A 20,953-nucleotide genomic window follows, 5' to 3' on the forward strand; every position below is an offset into this window, starting at 1 on the left:
ACTATTTCTCATTAATACGGTAGTATATCAGACAGTTCAACTAAACCTCTAATTTTGATGACTTAGTACTTGCGAGTACTTGCCATGGTTTAAGCAGAATGAAAAATTATTTAAATTAGAGAATTTGCATTCTTCATATCTAAATGTTTTTGTTTAAATGTTCAGTCAAGTGTTTCATTAACGTCAGCGTCATCTCCCATCATGACTAAAAGTAGTTTAAATGCCCTCGGCTTCCTGCTATCAATAGAATGATGATGTGGAAATAGCCTAATTGTTTTGGTTAGTAGATTAGATTAGATTCAACTTTATTGTCATTGCACAGTACAAGTACTTATACAACGAAATGCAGTTTAGCATCTGACCAGAGGTGCAAAAAAGGCAGTAAAAGTGCAGAGTATTGTGCATATTTAAAGTGAATATGTAAATAAATAAGATCTGTACAGTAAGAAATATATATGGAATATTACAGTATTAAGAGGTATTGTATGATTTGAGAACGATGAATACACTATGAGCAAGATAAATATATCAATACATATAGGCGGTATAATATAGTAGTAAAAACAGTCTAGTGCAAATGTTCAAATGTTCAGTGGTTGGAGGAGGGTGTGTGGTAGTAATAGTAGGTCCTCAAGTAGTAAAATATGTAAATATACTGATATATGTAATATGATATTGTACACTGTATGCTTCATAGTAGCTGTGGCTGTGAGAAGAAGCTGTCCATGTGTGATCCAAGGAGCCCTGAGGGTCTGGATGAAGCCTGCAGACACAGGATGCACGTCACTAACTCCTGTTATTCACCGGGTGGTTGCAGAGTTCTGGTAATAACGAGACGATGGTTGTAGTTGGAAACCACATCAGATGCTTGTGGCGCTGATCTGAGAGGGGGGGGGGGGGGGGGGTTGGCTGATGTGAACATGTTGAGCCCACTTTACGGATTTATTATACAGGCGCCTCCTCCCTCCAATCCCCGGTCTGCTCTCCCAGTCTGGCACACCCACCGCCGCGCCGTCACTGTGGGAGAGTCGCTTGGGCCTTGTGGGCTTCCTGGTCCTCAGCTCCGCCTCGCCTCGATCCGGCCGGACAGGGGAAACACTTCTCAGTTCAAGAACAAAAGCAACAACGGTTCAGCGCCGCGGAGGACCGAGGCACGGAGACTCTGCGGGGATCGGACCTGAAACCCCCAGCGGATCGAGAAACACACGGATCCAGCGGCCGAGGGACCGAACTCGCTCGAAAGGCGACAAACTTGGTCGCCTCGCATCTTTCTAACCCGCCCGTAATCCGTCGAGGTGCTGGACAAATAAGACAAGGGTCAACCCGACGGACGGTATTGTTTCCCCCGGTCTCCCTCTCCAACTTCGGCCATAAAGAAGCGCAGTGGCCCGGGAGGGGAACTCGAGGTTTCCTTTGTTTTCCTCTCGTCTCGACGGACCTCGTGGATCGAGGCTTGTTTTGTCCTTTTCGGGTAAGTTTATTTCCATGTTCCACTGAAGCGTGTCTGGTGGCGAAGTGCGCCTGTGCAGTGGGAAGCCTTTTAGTTAGTACGCCATAAAGAGGGGGGAGAGAGGAGGGGGGGCACTGGACTGTTGTGGCCACTGGCACAGAGAAGCAACTTTTATAGCTTTAGTCACACTCGGATATAAAGTGTGAACCCCCCCAACAAAGAGTATTAAAGTGAAACCTGTACCTGCCGGGAGCTAGCACATGATCTCAGCCGCTGGTCCCAGTGAGTCACGACTGACTCACACTGGTCTCAGATCTGCGAGCGGTGTTTTTGTTGCACTTGAACATTTCTTGCGTGGCTCATGCAACCTTAAATCGTCGGCCATGGTGCAAACCTCCTGACTAAAGACGCAATGTTTCCTCTGCTTCCACAAGTTAAAGAAAAACAACTCCAATATGGGGTGCATAGTTGTTTGTAAAACTGAATCCAGTCAGTATTTACAATTATCTGACTCATATATTACCTAATGATTGTAATTGGACAAACATGTCAACAAGAATTGGTCAACAAAGTGAGTCTGAATCCTAATAACTTGTTGTTTGCCTTCTAACTGCTAAACTGACGATCTGTTGTCAGTTGATGAAGTGTTGGATAAACACCTGTTGCCCGAGAAGAAACGTTTTCATTTAGTTTCCAAACAACGCGTCTTAAGAGATATAATGCTAAACACTGATTAAGTGTGTAGATTGTCTCGACCTAGATTCGAGTATGACTAATGCAAATCATTTCCCCCCTCCACAGGTTTTTGTTGCCGTTTCTGCCTTTGTGAAGAGGCTCCACTTATCTTTTGGGGCCGAGTACTTGGAAGTGGAACAAAGCCCAACTGGGAAAGGGTGAGAAAGTAGACTGTGATGGATTTCTCGTAGATACCCATTCCACACGCTCCCACCCTTTGTGACCGATTCCCCACTCCCACAAAACAAAAGTCAGTCACCACACTTTGGGGGAGGGGAACCCAGTCTGGACAGGGTATACGACTAGTTTCATTGGGAGTTCAGAATAGGAGTGCAAAGGAGGATGGGGGAGGGGAAACAGCTGTCAGATAATTGACTTTGAGAATGAATTAGAACAGAAAGTTCTAAAAACATCATAGTCTCTACTCTTGGTTGTAATCTTCAGAAGTTATTTTATCTGTGAGGTTAACACAGTTCAGACGAGCAAGAAAACATCAGCAGCTAAATCAGTGTGTTTGTGTGTGTTGTTTTCGTAGGTGCGAGCCCGTTTTGATATCCCAGATGGCAACCTACAGTGAACATAATGGCAGAAATGGACTAATTGTGAGCATGAAGGAGTCTTTTGAAGGAAAAGTCACAAAGAAAGATTGTGAAGGCAAGTTTGAAGCTAAACGGCCTTCCAAGGATTTGTGCCACTCTCCCAGCGCAGCGGAGAGCAACGCAAGTGGTGTGGCAAGTTTCACCACGAACCACAACTCTGTGGTGTGCCTGCCTCTGGTGTCGGAGGGACTCAAGCTGGTATGGACACAGTCTGATCAGACCCGTGAACTCGACACAATCCCAGAGTTGGTCCAGGCCTTTAACTTATTTCCGTATCCATCGTCCAATGAGGTCACCACCCTGGCCCGGGTGTGTGCCCTGCCACTGGACAAAGTCAAGGTGTGGTTTATGGTGCAGAGAATTAAATATGGTATCAGCTGGTCATCAGAGGAGATAGAAGAGACGCGGCGGAAGCTAGCAGTGCCTGAGCTCCATGATGACTCACCTGAAACAAACGATGAGGCCAAAATAAAGAGCAAGAACAAGATAAGTGAGGAAATGGTAATTGAGGATAAGATTGGCGAAGAAGTGGAAGTTCCTCCCACCAGCGTTACCCCCAAGAAGACAAAACCAAAGTGTGAGTCACCGGATTCCTATAAACCAGCTAAACCCACCACCCCGTGTTTCAGTTCCACCCTCCCCCCTCCTCAGGATTCATACTTCTATCGCTCACCAGCAGACCCGCCAGCAAGCACAGCCACCGATGTCTCCCTCGACCTTTCAGAGTCATCGTCGAGACAGCACCGCCACAGCCGCTACAAGAAGTCCAAAGCTCAGCTCGCCGCTCTTCGAAAGAGCTTCCTGAGAGAGAACTGGCCTGCAGAGGCGGAGCTAAGACGTTTGCAGGAAGAAACCGGGCTGACCCGCAATGACATTCGTAAATGGTTCAGTGACAGCCGTTATCAGCTTAGAGTTGGCCGTGGAAGCCTGGCAGCCGCCCAGAGCTATTCTCAACACACTGCTGCGGGAGGTAAACATGACCAACAAACTCAACCTCTCCCACTTATTACTCAAAAGACTCGTCAGCCTAATAGCGTGAAGGCCACCGAGGCAACCCGGAACAGTGGAACAAGAAGTACAGATTTCTTCCAGACCTTTTTGACGAACACCCTGGAGGCATTTGAGGAGAAAGGACCCGAGGCAGAAGAGTGTGATGTTATGGAGGAGCTGTCTGGTGACGGGGACAGTGTCAAAGACGAGGGGCAAAGTGAAGAACAGCCCTTACAATTGACCAAGACATGCAAGATGGAGACAGAAATTCCACAGGAACCAGCTGATATATTAAAATCATCTCCTCACTCTTCCCCGTCCAGCAGCCCACCACCAACTAATAAACAAGTTTCAAACAGTTGCAGCACATCAAAGAAGTCATCCCAGCCAGCCAAAGCCAGTCCCTCACCAACACCCGTGCTTATCTCAGGGACTCCTTCAACTACATCTCCGTCTCCTGCTCCTGCTCTCACTCCTGGTGGGCGACCAAGAAAGACCAAGGAGCAACTGGACGTTTTAAAGCAGCACTTCCTGCGCTGCCAGTGGCCCAAGAGTGACGATTACACTGAACTTGTTAAGCTTACAGGTTTGCCCCGAGCAGATGTGATTCAGTGGTTTGGTGACACACGTTATGCTGTTAAGAATGGCCAGCTGCGCTGGGTGAAGGGGGTCCGTGACCAGTTCTTGGCTGAACTTGCTATCCAGCAGAGTGGCAGTGGGTTGACTAATGGAAGCAGCTCTGGGACATCTACTCGGGTTGGCGGTAGCCGCAAACGGAAATCTCAGGCAAATGTACCAAGTGCAGGTACTCCTGATATCCAGCCATTGTTAGCATATTTCCTTTCAACAGGCCCCCTACATGAAAAAGACCTTGACACGCTATGCAAGAAATCAAAAATGAGCTACCAGCAAGTGCGAGATTGGTTTGCATCTCAGGATGCGAGGGAGACTGAACAGGAACAAAGTATTACTGATTGAGACACTGGAACTAGACATAAGAATGGGGCTGTGCGATATGACCAAAATATCATGTCCCTATACTCATCTTTTCATATTCAGATAATATAACTCAGTAATGCATATTTTAAATAAATAAATGTAAAATCAATAGATTTTCTACTTTGGTCCAATTGAATTGATTTGGCATTGTGAACCTTGGGTCAAGTTTTCGCACCAACTTTCAAAACCCGCTGATTAAGCATTTAAGTGTAGACCATGTCTTTGCAGATATAAGTTTTAACAGCAGTCCTAAGCTTCCATCTTTGCGATGCTTTGCCATGTGGTGCATCATGGGTAAAAGCTTCTAGCAGTATCTGACTCTAGGGTTTGTTTTAAGCACCCAACGTTACTTTTTGTCCGTAATTTCCTAGTGCTGGTGGACATTTTTGCGAAGGTGGTAAAAGAGGTTGTCGTGTTGGAGTCTGTTTATAAAGTTCTCTTTTCTGGTCTGTGTCAGACTTCTTATCCTTATACAACTTTCATGCAACAGTAGTAGCACCTCTTTTAGGTATGCGCTCCTGGTTTTGGGGGTCTTTTCAGAATTGCTGTATTCTGTGCCAGGTTCACATGTCCTGCCTGCATCCGTGCCATGTGGGAAAAAGAAAAACATCCAAATAACAAGAAAGTACTGCTGTAAAGAGTGACTTAAGATGGAACGAAATTAATAATACTGGATCATGCAATGAGACTTTTCTATTGTGACAGGTTATAAAGCATCATATCACACAGCCCTACTTCAAAACATTTCTAAAAGTAGGAGTGCTCCTCATGTCCTTTGCACCAACAAGCATAGTTATTATTTTGGTTAAAATTGCTTTATTTGGGGCAGTTTTGTAACATCCAGTCTTCCCAGTACAAGCCCTTGATGAGGTTTGTGTTTTTTATATATCCTGCATTTCCTGCTTATCCTAATATATTTGGACTGGAATTATAATTGCGATGCCTGTGTTACTGTAAATAAGACAGTAAATTGTACACTGGTTTGCAATATTTTTTTAGCTTATCCTTTTTGTTTAGATCTCACTACTTAAGATTTTTCTTAGTATGATATTGTAGCAGTATAATTTAAACTGGTTGTACTCTCGGTACCTGACTATAGCAGATAAGTAACTGCTCCAGACATTTTCTGTGTTCATGAATTTGTTGACTGATAATTGTGTGTCATAATTCCTTCACAGCAGATAATTCCTTTTCATTGAAAGCACACTGGACATGTACACTTTAAATCGATATCTTGCACTTTGGTTTCAGAGCCTGCTGCCATTACTTCCATTAAATTCAATTATTTCACAAAAGAATAATTCCTAACTTGCCGTGTCATTTCTGATCCCTAAACAGGGAAAACTGAACATGTCTTAAAAATAACATTTCATCTAATTCTACTTAGGTCAACAGCATATTTTTGAAGAACATTCCTGATTCTCCCCTAGTCGGCTGTAATATTTGATTTACTAGTACAATACTTTGCTTGTCATTTACATTTAAAAGTACTGAGAAAGAGGCAATTGCATTAATATCATACAGATTGTCAACTTAATTATGATGTGCATTCACTGAGTCAGTCAGTATTTTTTATATATCTTGTCTTAATAGGTCTAGGGCATGACTTTTAAAATATAGACAAAGTAGATAACTCATGAGGGTCCACATACTTTGTAAGTAGCAAAAAGGCTTTAAATGCATATCTATTTCTGTCAACTGTGATTATAAAAACAGTACAAGCAAAATACATTTGGGGTATCAGTTCATGTATTTATTAGTTATTTCATACATTGCTGTGTGTTGCAAGAAGAAAAAAGTCCCCATTCTTTAGTACTTCGGCTCACAAGTACGAGTCAGGGTTTAGTTCCGTTTAAAATGTCTCGACAGAGGTTAGATGACCAGAATGTTGACAAAGCTGTGTGCATCATTGTATTGGTCGTGAAACGTTAACACAAGTGTTGTGGGGAGATGTCCATAACACTTAGTGTTTCCAATGTATTTTGTACTGTTTAAAAAATCTCATTTGCACAATTGTGTCACTGGAAACCAGTAAAGGATTTGCCTTTATAATCATGTGTCAGCAATGTTTTTTTGTGTATGTGTGTATTTGTATGGTGTAGAGAATCCAATTGTTTATGACTATGAGCAAAAGTTTATGGTGTATATCATGAGATGTGAGCAACAAAAAAGCACAGAGATGCCACTGAGAAAAAATACTGACAGAAAAAACAGATGCGAATGAATCAACTGACAAAAAAAACGTGGTTGTTTAATTCCTCAACAGAAGAGCCACCTAAACATAATTATTAAATACATTCAACAGTGTCCAAGACATTGAGTCACTTGTGCAGACAAGTTCTGGTCGAACACAAATCTCCAAACAAGACGTGAGAGTCCTGATGAACACAACAGCTAAAGACTCCTAAACGGACAAATATTTGTCATGGTGACATTTCATTAACGCCTGGGAGACTGTAATGAAAATCCATTCATAAACTGGAACTGGAAAACAGGGGTCTGATGCACAGTTCTGAAGAGGACAGAAAGTGACTCGTGACTCAGAAAATTCATGAGAAAAGCATTTCACAAGTTCTTTGGAAAGTGTTTCTTACCTTGTGGAAGTGCTGAAGGATGTAGGTGTTCCTATTTCAAATGGGTTAAAGGGGGGATTTTGATTCAGGACAAAGCATTTAGTTCTGCATTCTATTAAGCAATGTGTATTGAGTTTAAACAAAGAGCTAAAGGTACATAAGTGAGGGTATGACCACACTTACTGTGCACATGTTCATGAAGAGAACTGTTGCTGGAAAAAGAAGTAGCTGATCCAGGAGTCTTACAAAAACAGAAAGAGTGACAGATTTTATATATCAAAAGTTAAAAACCAAAAAAAGTTCTGCTCTAAAATTCTGTATAATAGCTTAATATTACATAATGTATTAAATAATTGCTCACAATGATCTCATCTATGAATGTATAATAACAGAATAATAATTAGAGTTCATTTCACTGACTTCATCAGAGGATGGAGTTCACTGTGTCTATTGAGTTTCCTCTGATGTCAGACACCTTCATAACAACCAAGCTAACTTTATCCTCTGAGGACGACAGTGAAATGAGGTTGAAAGCTTTGACGAAAGCTACTCAAAGAACCTTGAGTGAGAGTTTTTGTCAAACTGTAACTAGGGACATCAAATGTTGCATGGGAATTAAGCATATACCTTTACAAATGTGTTCTGTTGTCATTGTTTTAAAGCATGACATTTATTTACACCGATAAGAAATCACACACAAGCCGCTGTTAGTGGGAGACTCACAGTGAGAGAGGAGAGACTGGGACCTCGGCCTCTGGTCCACCCCTGAGACTCCGCTGAGCCAAAGTGACTAAGAACCACAAAACATGTTTGAGTTTAATAAGTCTCGTGCAATTATCCTCTATAATGCAGAAATGTGATGAGTCAATAAAGAAAGAAATGCTTACCTGTTGGCTCTTGACCGAGGTGTAACTAGTAAAAGAAAGCTATATCAAATTGACCAGTATTAAAAACCACTGAAACGATTTAGATTAAATCTTGGATTACCTGGGGAGGTGACGGCCACAGGGAGTGTCATCCTTTGAGTGCTGTATAAGAAGAGAATGAGTGAACTGTGACTTAAAATACTTCAACGCTATAATGTTCATTATCAAATATGACCATTCTGAAAGGTAAATTGGCCTTTACCCATCTGTATGAAATTGTCCTGGAGAAACCTGTGGCAAGCAGAAAGTAAATAGTATAAATAAATCTGAGGTAACTCCTTGACATTGACCTTGTAGAGCTGCTTTCAGACATGCACTGAACTCCGGATTATCTCTGGACATTCTCTGGAGGTATGTTAGATAACAAATGTCGAAGTATGAAGCTTGGGACTTTCTCTACAGCTCCTCCGACCAGCCCTCTAGAACAAAACTCAGCAGAATCTCCAAATTAGCCCACGTGAGAACACAGCAGGGAATCCTCCGCAGGATTCACAGTGAGCGAGAAGGCATGTTAATAATGTTTCTAACATGGCAAAGATGCAAAACAAGACAAAGAAACAAAAAGAATACAAATACATCAGGAAGAAAAAAAAGGAGCCATACACTTAGAAGATACTGGCGATACTTCTGTGTTGTTGTGAACACGTCCGAGTGGAGAATCTCCCACTGTATTGGTCATGTGTGAAAGGCAAACCCCAGAGAATGTCCAGACCCAATTGTGTGGAGATTTCATGTTCAAGTTAATTTCTGAAAACTGCCTAAGAACCATGAACTTTAATAAATAAGGAAGTAAGGAACACTTACCCTCCTCTGAGAAAGTGGCTTCTTCAATTCTGCAGTTTCTCTTTTCAGCTCAGAAAGCTGCTTTTTTAAGGCAGCGTTCTCTCTTTTCAGCTCGGTCAGTTGCCTTGAGATAACAGACGTGGGTTGGAAAGCGTTGTAATCAGAGTTTTATTTACAGAGCAAAAGAGGAACAATAAGAGATTTTGAAATCACCTGTAGCCCTGCTCAGAGACCTCCTTCAGGCGCCTCTCCAATTCAACAGACTTGTGCTTGAAGTGCGTCGTGACTCTTTCCATCTGTGTCCACTGGAAATGAACAATCTGAGGAAGAAGAAGTACCTATCAACTCTTCTTTCATTTCTAAGGAACTACCGTAAATTAAATATAGCTAGTGGGTTATACTGTAAGATTCCCAAATGATCTTCGACATTTTTATATGATATTGACATTTAAAGTGTAGCAATTCCAAAGTGGCACAGAGGAGACAGACCTGTGATATGTGCTGCAGTCGTGACTGGATCAGCTTGGTTGGGTCCTTGAAAAACACTTTTTCCTGTGGTTTCATCTGAAATAGAAAGGTGTGCAGATCTACAGTGATGTGTCGGCTGGGTGGAATCAGATAATCCTCTGCTGGCAGCATGAGACAGTGACCTGCAGTGAATGTGTCAATCTCACCAACCTCATCAGTGATGGGCAGATAACTGCAGCTGGCCCCACACACATTGCACTGCTCTGAGAGAAAAGAGGCACGAGAGATGATGTTAGATAGTTATATATAATATCATAAAATGTAGAAGAGCAGATGGAATGTCTTACTAGATTTGATGCATGCCTCACAGGAGATGTGGCCACAGCTGGACACAGCAAACGACGACCCTTTCCTTTTGAAGCACTGGTTACAGTGGAACCAGTCCATTTTAAGCCCTGTGTGTTCAAAGGTCACAACACGTAAATGTCATTTTATTATATTAAAGATTTCACTCTATGATGATACATGTTTGGACAAACCTAATTACATACTGTACTAGTTTACTTATGGTTTAGATTAACTTCCTGGTTTGTGATAATGCTTTTAAGATAAGGGTCTGCTTCCAATTCCACGGGAGCAGTTTAAGATAAGAAAAGAAAAAAGAAGCCCCACAAAAGTGACATTTTCCATATTTCAGCAGCAATGCGGATGAGAGTAGGTAACATTAGTCATAAAGTAATACATAAAAATGCCATTAAAGTATAAGGACATAAAATAGAGAATATATACAATGTAAACAGGATGACACACAGACGATATTCATATTGGACTGAGTTATTGACAAATGTGTTGCTAGTTAAAATGAAATTAAACCCGTGTGAGTTTGTGCAGAAGACCTGTTCATACCTCAACAAATTAATTCCTCTCTACACCCAGACAAGTTCATAAGAAAATGTTTTTTCCCAGTTTAGAGCGCAAGAGCTTGACTGGGATGCACAGAGCACTGACCCTTTACAGCACATAACAGATTAACTACGGCCCAGACTACGGCCTTGATCGAGCCTCATCATCCAGGATCCGGACCCGACTTCACAAACGCTGCTGTGATAAATCTCCTGCCAGGTTCTGGGCAAACCTTGATCAGAAACCTTGAAGCTGTTGCATCAGTATACAAACCGTCTCCTGTCACAAGACTTTCACTTGTCGTGGAGGGATCAGGTCAGATTCAAACTTCCACCAGGACGTCTCAGTTCTTTCAAAGGTCAGATCAAGCTTTAACAGAGATAGTGAACCTCATGTTCCTCACCAGAGACCCTGGAGGAGGCTCAGCTCCATGCCATGCTGTCACCAGATATACTCATACTGTGTTTCCTGCTATAATGTCAAACCAATGAAAGATACATTCACTATATATAGACATAATGGTAGAGTGTGTGTGGAGTCTAGTTAAGTTATACTATGAAGTTATCACTGGAGAAACCCCCCCACCCCCCCCACCCCACCCCACAGCAGTGAGACGTGATGACGTAGGCCAGGACGCTACAGAAACTATTAGCCGCTAACTGTTAGCTAGCTAGCTAATTAGCTCAAACTGCGTCAAAGTGGAGCCTGTGGCTTGATACTGACACACTGAAGGTAACGAGAGAGACGCTACAATCCAACATGGCGGCTGCTACATGTGTGTTTCTCCTCCTTGTTACTTTACCTGCGACCTGCTCTCAAAATATAGCTGGTTCAGCTCTGCTTCCTTTTCTGCTCTGACCACAGACTGACGGGCAGAGGGACGTCTGGGTGGTTTCAACAAGGCACCGACCATACTCCACTATATACACACTAATATATATATATACACACACGTATACAGAATGTGACTGTTTAAAAGCCCTACTATACCAAAGACAAGTCTACTATTAGACCATTCATACAATACTTATTTAAAAGCCTACTAGTTCTATATAACTAAACCATACAAGATAAGCCTATAGGCTACTATTGAAAATATACCACTTTTTAAAAAGACAAGCCTACCATTTAAATACTGAAATATATATGTACAATTGAAGAACTGCGTGCCTACCAGTATTTGTTAATTGTTTTTTATTAATTCCAGCACTGGGAACTCATTTCAACCCAGATACATGTTTCTGGTTTTCATATAAATACTTTGATAGCATTTATCCCTGAACATTTGATTGTATGCTCGCAACAAATGAAAACCTTCAGGACACATGCTGCACAACAAGGCATGACCTGCACCTCAGGAGTTAAAGCTTGTTTTCTTTGCCTCATCCACATTGTCAAAATATACTTTACATAAGTGGATGGATGAATCCAACTGGCAATTGAATGAGTTACATTAAGAGCCAGTGACTTTTCACTGAGTGCATGTGTAGAAACTAATGAAGGCAGTATACAATTGTCCACTAGATTTAATCCAGCCAATTCATTTTTTTATTGGCTTTGTGGAAACAGAACAACCTTTGACCCTGTACCATTTGTTGGCCTTGGAAGAAACTACATTAAGGTCATATTTGATAAAAAAAGGTCAAGATACCAAATAGCTCACCAACAAGAACCAGTCCACCATGTTAACCACAGGATTCAAGGTTATTTGTTTAATGAAATGTCAATAAGGGTTTTAGAAAACTCCCTGAGGTCCTGGTACAATCCATATGCAACACAAGGAGTAAGTCCGTGCTTTTTTGGAAGTCAAAGTACAGTATATTTTGTCTGAAACCATTATGGTGTTCTAACTCAAGTTTCCACACAGGTTCATGAATTGTTGAGTGAAATTCATAATGAGATTGTAAAACAGTTAATAAATCTATACCATTACACCCTGTAATAACAGCTTCAGTTTGACCCAGTGACAACCTTAGCAGACATCAATACCCTTTGTTTGAGTGATAAATGATTGGAGCCTTGTTCAAGTTGAATGGATACATCTTTAATGGCAACAAATCTGAAATGCAAAGAGGCAACCAAGCTTGTCAAAGCTGGAAACAATAAAAATTCAGATTGTCGGAGCCAGTCCTTCAGATAGATTCATTTCTGGAGAGGGGAACAAAGACAACAAAAAGTCAATGAATGCAGTCGCTGAGCACAAATTCAGAATTTTGCAGAGTAAAATAAAGTGGTTTCTCACTTTGATGCTTCAGGGGTTCTCCGTGATTGTGAACGGCCCGAGGACGGCTTTCTTCACCACCCCAAGCTTCCCTGTAACACAACGCCTTTGGACCATCAGTAAAATGAGACCAGTTTAATCTAAACACTGCACAGATGGTTTACATACCCGAGGCTGTACTCCTCATCCTCCTGGACTTGCAGGTTGAGTCACAGCAGTCACACAGGTTGCTATATGCAGGGTTATCCACAAGCTCCCAGCTGAACAGGGAGAGCGTCCGTAATTATTTACAATTTGACTTAAAGAAGTCTAGTTCTCAGACTAGTTATACAATTTTTACCCGTGATTTTGTACGTAGTTGCAGGCCTTCTTTGTGTGGTCAAGCCCAACAGGATCCCAAGCCACAAGTTCGCAGTGCAAATACACCTGTTGAGTTCAAAGGAGAGCATCAAGTTTATGTTCCAGTATTTACAGATTAAGCCACTATGTGACAGACCATGCACAGATATAGAATGGAGGTTTACCTCTTTTCCCATGGCAAACCTAAAGGCTTGAAGGGACAGGTGGATCTCAGATGAATTTTGCCTTGGTTCGAATCTTGAACCGGATGTCTTGCTGTCCACAAGACATCTGTATGGTTTAAAAAATATATACATTACTCCCAGTGTGTGGGCAGAAGAAGGCAGTAGGTCTGTGCTTATATTCAAAACAACAAGTATTACCCCTTATTTGTGATTATTGGGTATAAATGACTTCCAGGATTCAGCTCTGGTGTGGCAGCAGCAACACATTCATCGAGAAGCAGCAGCAAGGGCTGATGGAAGTTGAGCTCCACACTCGCCATGATGGGTATGAAAGAGCCCAGAGGGAAACTGGTGGATTCAGCAGGGCCTGAGAAATCCTCTAAAAGCATAAGGTGGAGGTGAGACGTAGAGTTAAAATGCTGCCGTTTCAAGTTGAGGTGATTAACTGTTGACACCTACCATTCATTAGTCCAATATGAAAAACCATCTCTCCTTCACCATATGTATTAAACTCAGGGACATAGGTGGGGTTGTACCAGTCTTTAGGCCTGCACAGAACACACATTTATTGTATGCATCAGTTGAACACAAGTCAGAAAAGTGATCAAATAGAGTCTTGATATTCAACCCCCTGTGTGGAAGCTGCATGAACACACACCTCTGATATGAACACACAACTGGTAGAGTGAAGGGGAGTTCGTTGGAGTCCGGAGAGGAGATATGCATCAGGTCATTGCTGTATATTAGCTGATCCCCAGTGACCTATGAGGAAGACATGTTACTTACACTGTCAAAAGCATTTACTTCAAACGCCCAGATTGAATTTTTCCACCCACCAGTCTCCTGAAGTTACAGTCGTTGAAGCCGACAGTGAAAACCGTCTCCCTGCCTGAGAAGCTGGTGGGAATACAGTTACCGAGACGAAAGAGCGTGGGGTCCACCTGGTTTCTGCTCTCTCTCCACACCAGCGTCATATAATCAGGCCTGCAGTCCACTTGCATGTCTAACAAATACAATCAGGTTTGTACACAAACAGCAAAGAAACCTTCAATTATTTGTGATGCTATATTACCTGCATTAACTGACATGGCAGCTACCAGGACGGCGAGCAGCACCCCTTGCCAAACCAAAGCCATCATGACTGAACACACAGGAAGGGTACTGGGGAAGCTTTTATTGGTTGTACTGGGAGACGCTCGTCTAGTTTAACTTCAGTCACCTGGTGTGTGTTTACTACCTCAGGTGCAACCGCTTCACTCTCATTACAACAGGTCCCATTCATTGTTAAAGCTATTTACTTTCTATTAGGAACCAGAGAGCCTGACAGAACATTCCACAGCTACAGTAGATATGAGAATATAAACTATGACAATGCCGTCATTTGTTGGAATTATCATTAATTAATTAATCAAATTTCATTTCTATTGCCCATATTCACAGCTTGTCTCATAGGGCTTAACAAGGTGGGACATCCTCTGTCTTTAATTCTCAACAAGAGATAGGAAAAAACGACCAAAACATAAACCTCAGAGGGTCACATGTGAGGGATGTCTCTCCCAGGACGGGCAGACGTGCAGTAGATGCTGCATGTAACAAAATTACAATATTTACAAACATTGATTTGAAGAAAAAAATATTTGCATAATGGAAGTGTATTAATGTCTGAAGTATTTATACATGAGAAAATGTCTGAAAAACATGAAAGCAGCAGCAGTGACACTTGGAGTTATTGTCAGTAATGGTAGAATATGGGAGTGGGCACATTGTATATCAAGCAGTCTTGCTGTAATCATAGTTCATGATCAGCTGCCACCACAATCATGATCCACCGTCACAATCCATCACCACCATCCATGATCAGGATCCAGGATCATTATAGAAAAGTGTCAACCGACTCACACTTATCACCTTTCCTAACCACTATGCCTTGACCCCGATGGAAAACCTCATTTATTCAAGAAAGTTCTTTTTTAAAGCACTTGATTAATGGCAGAAGATAGATACAAACTTTCGGTTGAAGTTTGTTTTCAATTGAATGACAGATATTGTCAGTTTATACAGAGGAAACATTTAACCATCAGTTACAGGAAGAAATTATTGATTTTATTGGAATTAAGAGAAATCAAACAGCTCTTATTATGGTGAATGCTGAATTACTTCCAGGTAATTTCCTAAGCAACATTGACTATTATACTGCACCTTCAGGCTCCCTACAAATTATATACAGTGTATATATTATAATTCTACAATGTTGAATTTCAAGTGCTTTTACAGAAGTTGCGTTTTGCCTTTAGCTTTGTCTCCATTTACCCATGGGACTCTACTGCTGTTTTAATTCCTGAGTTAACAGAAGTAGGACCCTTTCTCATATGTGCTCAGAAACCTGACGTGTGAGCGACAGTGCAGATGATAATCAGTCATACAAGGACTCATATCCTGTCTCGGAACAGATCAATTGCTCAACTTAATATATCGTGCATCATTCATCTTGAAATGGTGTGAACGGTGGCAGTTTATCTTGAGTTTACAAGCTGTGACTTTTAACACCATATTAACAACTTGTAGTGCAGCAAGTTGTAGTGCAGCATGATACAAGGACATATCTTAGGCAGACATGTGCAACTATTTGTCTTTATGGCTGGCATTATATTTCAGCCAAATTCCCTGGAATTGTGTGAGGACATTATGCATAACCTCTCAACCATCTCATAAGGTAAATCCACATCCTAAAGTGATCATTAAAACTCAAATTAAAATCAATTTAAAGTGTAAAGTGATGAAAAGCAGCAGTTCCCAGTGCATTGTACTGGTCTGGCCATCAGACTACATGTATTAACCAGAGATATTTGTAATTTTATGTCAGGTTGCCACTGGCCAATACAACATGAAAATGATATTATATAACTCAGAACAATTACAGCATTCTGTCCATGGATGAATGGATATCCATTGGGTGTTCATGGATGTTGCTGAAAAGATTGAATAAAAAGCAGATTCAGGAGCTTAAACCAGTTTTATTGGACATCCGATGATGGATCTATGAGATTTGAGGCAGTACTGCTGGAATAATTAGCCATTGTGACATTAGTCAGGCCCATGTAAAGCTGATGACATCATGAATGTCAAGAAGAAAGTCATCTGGTCCTGGTCTCCATTTCCTGCATAACCAGAGTCTTAGTTAATCCTCGTGTCCAGTGTTCATCAGTTTCAGGATCAAGACCTGGGAAACAGTTGTTTTAATCTTTTACACCCAAGTCTTCTGAAGATCGGTTTTGCTCCACGATGACCAGGGGTCCCAACACTGAATTGTGACTCTGGCTGTGTGATTCTGCAAAAAGAGGAAAAAGGAGGATGGCGGGTGGAATTAATGACTTGCAAGAAAGTTCTGTCTAAAAATAACTGAGCTGACATAAGACTATACCCCATTCAACTCCTCTTTTGGAACGGGACTTGCAGGTTGAATCGCAGCAGCTACAGTGGGAGCTCTGAAGCGGGTCATCGAGCAGCTCCCAGCTGTGGAGGGAGTAATCAGAGAGGGGTTTTCAAAATATAGGTGTTGATACAAGACAGAGACGAGCACCATCACTAGCCATGAGCAGGGACTTAGTAGTTGAAGCACACAACTCCTGGCATCGCTTTTACATTTATTTTGGTGTACACTTAAATAAATGACAGTGGACAAAATAAAATAATTTGTTCAGCTTTAGAGGCGCTGCTAGTTATTTTAAAGATCGGACAGGGGACAGGCTAGCGCCATAATAACCACAAACATAAGTGATAATTGATTTGATCATTACCTTTCACTTTCTTTTACATACTGACAGGCCTTCTTGGTCTCGTCCAGATCTGCAGGGTCCGATACAACCAGTTTACAGTGGATGTACACCTGGGGAACACACAAGGAGTCGATCATTTTTATTTTATCAAACCAATATTCCCGACATCAGCTACCAATTTATCCTCTCACCTCCTCTCCAGGACCCAACTTGAAGGACTGCAAGTAGAGGATGAGAGCGGACGAGTGGTATCGAGGGAGGAACACAGAGTTTCCCCTGACGCTGTCAAAGAGACACCTGAGGACATTTTAAATGTCAGATTAAAAACATAATTCATCTGATCATTGTGAATTCTAACCCGTTTCTGTGTCCTACCCCTTGTTGGCAATGATTGGGTAAACCTGGCTGCCTTCGTGCAACTCTGGTGTAGTGGCTGCTACACACTCCTCCATTAGAAGCAGCAGAGGTTGATGGGACTTCTGCTCCACTGCTGCCCATATTGGCATGAAAGAGCCCAGAGGGATGACGTTGGTCTTGGCTATACCTGTTAATTGCGCTGTTGGGTAAGGTAAAAAAACAAAAACATGCTCAAAAGGCAGCTTTGAATGTGCTTGTGTTGGATTTATCAGTGTGAGGAGTCACCATTGAGGAGCGCCATGTGGACGACCAGCTCGCCTCGACCTTCAGAAACACCCGATCCAGGCATCAGGAATTGGGGAATCCATGACTCAGGTCTGAAACATAATAATATGCCTCAGACATTTCAGCTTTAAAGTGGATTTTTAACCACCACCCCTTTTAAAGAAAACTACCTTTTATAAACACATTCGATGGGATGCATCAAAGACGGAGGATTCCCCTTCGCCTTTGGCCTGTAAGTCAGTTCATTTTGATAAATGAGGCGTTTCCCTTTCATCTGCAGAGAAAGAAAACTGGTTAGATAAAATACAAAGAAGTGGCTTCAAATTTTTATTTCTGGTAAAGATCACATTTACTTTACCAATTTCTTAAACTTGCAGTCTGCTAACTTATAGTTGAAGTGAGCCTCCCCCTCCCCAGTGGGTAGAATACTGAGCTGAGAAGCCATGCAACTCCCCAGGAAGAGACGAGCGGCATTCGGCACCAGCTCTGCACCGATCCTCCATGTGATTTTTACTGAGTCCTTTTCACAGACTACTTTGACATCTGCAAACAAATCCTTAAGCTGTCAAAGTTCCCATCAATTAAACACTTCTACATGCGGTTGGTACATTTATAAACACAGACATCTGAAAAATACCTGCGTCAGCAACAGTGGCTGCAAAAACAGCCACGATTATCACACCTAGGTAGAGATGAGTCACCATGACTGAATGATCAGAAGCAAAGTGGAACCGACACACTTGTATAGACTTCCTGTCTCATCAGCTGAATGAGCAACATCTGTGTAGTATCAGGAAAACACCTCCACTCATGCTGGACTGTCTGTGCATTGCGGAAATGTATTATGTAATATATTATTTTCTCAAATGCACTTCCATACATTTCCATTAGTGCATTGAGTGCAGTTTGGATCTATTTGTACGTAAAGGCTATTTTATATGTTTTAGAAGAAATTGTTGTACTTTTGACTCTACATTCAAACAAAAGTTTGATATCTAACTAACAAATATGATGCACCAGCCTGACTTCAACCTTAACATGCTGCTTGATAACTTATAACGAATGCATCACTGCAAAAATCAGCTAGTCATGAAAGTCTCTGAAGGGGACTGGTCTGATTGTAGCTGTTTTGTTGTATCCATCCAGTGACTTGGTAAGACAGAGATTTGAAATTGATACCGATCGTTGTGTTTTTTACATTTTTGTATTAAACTGAAACTACGCTTATTTTTCTGCTGCATGGATCCAACTTGAAACCTTCTCTTTAAATAACATTACTTATGGACTTGATATGAATAGTTGCAAAGATTTTTTTCGTTGATATAATTCGCATCCTTGGGAAATGATAAATTCATAAATCCAAGCACAGGAACTGGATTCGATTTTTCTCTATTTCATAGAAAAAAAATACAATGAACTTGGTCCACATTTTAGAAGAACATGATTTAAAACGAGCCGCGGTCCTTTTAACTTAAACGTAACTATTATATATTTATTTTATTAATTTGTATTTTGTTTTTGTTGCCTTTTTAGTATCTGAGCGGAACGATTTTCCTTTGGTCGCCGTGACGTCCGGAGAGTTCAGTGTGACACACAGGAAGTAAACTCGAGCAAGCCAGACAAGCGGGTTGTATTTCGCTAGTTCACGAAGTATTGTGATCGAGAAACTGTTCATATAATCTGGAATTGAAGTATATAATTGAATCAACATGCTGATCAAAGTAAAGGTGAGATAAAGGTTTTATTTATCGTTGTACTTTTCGTGCTGCTTTTGTTGAGTCGCTCGCTAACATCACTCACCGGTTCGCTAAATCACGTCAAGCCAGTTCTCATCATATTCCAGCTGCATCTTGTAAAATGTTAGCGAGTTTTATTTCTCAATGGTTTTTCTCTCTCACTTGCCGTCGTGTGTGTTGTTTAATATCTTGCTAATTTCAAAGTGAACCTCAGCAGGTTCGTTTATTCATGGGCCGGTGTTACAATCCAATCCCTTAACATTGTGTAAAGCTACAAGACAAAGCTAACGGACAGTTCTCCTGGCGACTGATGTTAGCTCTGTAAGAAATACACCCATGAAGTGTTCGATCGACTGGAATAGAAACATTTGAGTCATTGGGGACAATGGTCACAACTCTAATCCCCATTTGTCTCACTTGAACGAGTGGATTGTTGTCTTGTGGACTCTTGTGTTGATGTGATCGTGTTATTGTTTTTCAGACCCTCACTGGAAAAGAAATAGAGATCGACATTGAGCCCACAGACAAGGTGACATCACGGAATGCAATGTCTTCACGAGATAAACAGAAATCTGAATAGTCTTCACTCGCTCAGCTCTGCATCATGTGTTAATATCCTGTCTTTGTTTACATCAAGGTGGAGAGAATTAAAGAAAGGGTAGAGGAGAAGGAAGGGATCCCCCCGCAGCAACAGAGACTTATCTACAGTGGAAAACAGATGTGAGCTCCTCCACTGTTTAATACATGCATCTGCCTTCATAATGGATGTCTTCTTTTTCATCCTTAAATCTCCTCCTCTAAACAATCCTTTCCTCTCTCTCCCTTGTGTCATTTTGCCCTCAGGAACGATGAGAAGACGGCGGCGGACTACAAGATCCAGGGCGGGTCCGTGCTCCATCTCGTGCTGGCACTAAGAGGAGGGTCGGCGGTCCACAGTCTCGGCTGCATACACCCCTCCTCCCGATCATGAGCTGCTGTTGTTCCGGGGCCGGCCGAGTGCCAACAGTTGAGATTTAAAATCCCACGCTCCCTGGCCCGACGCAAACAAATAATCAAAAGAAGAAGAAAAAACACCAACAAAAGACGTTCTAATCTCACTGAAAATGTTTTTTGTCCACCCACATTGGCTTTCTGAGTTTGACCCATTGATGCAGCTACCCATGCAGTACAAGAGACAGTGTGAGAACCCTGTGGTCTTTTTGCTTGTGAATAAATGTTGAAGTTCATTTAAGCTTTGTCATCGAATATACACACACACATTGAGAAAGACACAGAGACGGGTCATTGAGGATTCTGAAAACTGATTTTCTTTTATAGAAAATGACACGAGACTGAAAATTCAAAGACAAATATAAACAGTTGATAGTATACTCCCGTACATTTTACTGAAGGTAGATTGTGCTTAAATCACATTACAGCACCACTGCTTATATCCAGTCTCCAGAATGTTTTCAGAAGTTCTGTGATGGAGATGTTTTTTTTTAAATAACTCATATTACACTTTATCGGTCTTATGTTTGACAGCTCACTTTTTTTGTCCTTTCACATCAAAGTATCATGTAAGAGATTTCCAATGTACATTTCTAATTGTACTTACACGCTTATCATCTCAAATATACATCTTATAA

General features: G+C 41.5%; 5 protein-coding genes across 5 annotated transcripts; 2 read left to right on the forward strand and 3 right to left on the reverse strand.

Annotated features, from left to right (window-relative positions):
• The first annotated feature begins 1,031 nt into the window (after nucleotides 1–1,031).
• On the forward strand, nucleotides 1,032–6,825 carry homeza (homeobox and leucine zipper encoding a). The gene is made up of 3 exons (XM_061084098.1): nucleotides 1,032–1,471; nucleotides 2,252–2,343; nucleotides 2,721–6,825. The coding sequence occupies exon 3, from the start codon at nucleotides 2,746–2,748 to the stop codon at nucleotides 4,750–4,752; it is 2,007 nt and encodes a 668-aa protein (XP_060940081.1). The 5' UTR covers nucleotides 1,032–1,471; nucleotides 2,252–2,343; nucleotides 2,721–2,745; the 3' UTR covers nucleotides 4,753–6,825.
• LOC133017869 (RING finger protein 212B-like) lies at nucleotides 6,514–11,296 on the reverse strand. Its single transcript, XM_061084099.1, has 13 exons — nucleotides 11,229–11,296; nucleotides 9,871–9,978; nucleotides 9,734–9,786; nucleotides 9,545–9,619; nucleotides 9,269–9,375; nucleotides 9,077–9,179; nucleotides 8,475–8,503; nucleotides 8,334–8,374; nucleotides 8,234–8,258; nucleotides 8,070–8,136; nucleotides 7,530–7,587; nucleotides 7,368–7,398; nucleotides 6,514–7,285 (listed from the first exon to the last, which is right to left on the reverse strand). Exons 2-13 carry the CDS (start codon nucleotides 9,968–9,970, stop codon nucleotides 7,213–7,215), a joined length of 762 nt encoding a protein of 253 aa, XP_060940082.1. The 5' UTR covers nucleotides 9,971–9,978; nucleotides 11,229–11,296; the 3' UTR covers nucleotides 6,514–7,212.
• Nucleotides 11,297–12,677: 1,381 nt separating this feature from the next.
• Nucleotides 12,678–14,310, reverse strand: LOC133017551 (zona pellucida sperm-binding protein 3-like). The gene is made up of 9 exons (XM_061083659.1): nucleotides 14,244–14,310; nucleotides 14,008–14,174; nucleotides 13,830–13,933; nucleotides 13,631–13,719; nucleotides 13,370–13,550; nucleotides 13,172–13,277; nucleotides 12,988–13,073; nucleotides 12,816–12,907; nucleotides 12,678–12,739 (listed from the first exon to the last, which is right to left on the reverse strand). Exons 1-9 carry the CDS (start codon nucleotides 14,308–14,310, stop codon nucleotides 12,678–12,680), a joined length of 954 nt encoding a protein of 317 aa, XP_060939642.1.
• Nucleotides 14,311–16,407: 2,097 nt separating this feature from the next.
• On the reverse strand, nucleotides 16,408–18,293 carry zp3f.2 (zona pellucida glycoprotein 3f, tandem duplicate 2). Its single transcript, XM_061083660.1, has 9 exons — nucleotides 18,227–18,293; nucleotides 17,948–18,132; nucleotides 17,760–17,863; nucleotides 17,590–17,681; nucleotides 17,323–17,503; nucleotides 17,139–17,244; nucleotides 16,969–17,057; nucleotides 16,593–16,684; nucleotides 16,408–16,499 (listed from the first exon to the last, which is right to left on the reverse strand). The coding sequence occupies exons 1-9, from the start codon at nucleotides 18,291–18,293 to the stop codon at nucleotides 16,408–16,410; spliced, it is 1,008 nt and encodes a 335-aa protein (XP_060939643.1).
• Nucleotides 18,294–19,172: 879 nt separating this feature from the next.
• On the forward strand, nucleotides 19,173–20,551 carry nedd8l (NEDD8 ubiquitin like modifier, like). The gene is made up of 4 exons (XM_061083893.1): nucleotides 19,173–19,316; nucleotides 19,807–19,854; nucleotides 19,963–20,045; nucleotides 20,169–20,551. The coding sequence occupies exons 1-4, from the start codon at nucleotides 19,299–19,301 to the stop codon at nucleotides 20,293–20,295; spliced, it is 276 nt and encodes a 91-aa protein (XP_060939876.1). The 5' UTR covers nucleotides 19,173–19,298; the 3' UTR covers nucleotides 20,296–20,551.
• The last annotated feature ends 402 nt before the right edge of the window (nucleotides 20,552–20,953 follow it).

The sequence above is a fragment of the Limanda limanda genome, chromosome 13, assembly GCF_963576545.1.
Source record: "Limanda limanda chromosome 13, fLimLim1.1, whole genome shotgun sequence".
NCBI lineage: Eukaryota > Metazoa > Chordata > Actinopteri > Pleuronectiformes > Pleuronectidae > Limanda > Limanda limanda.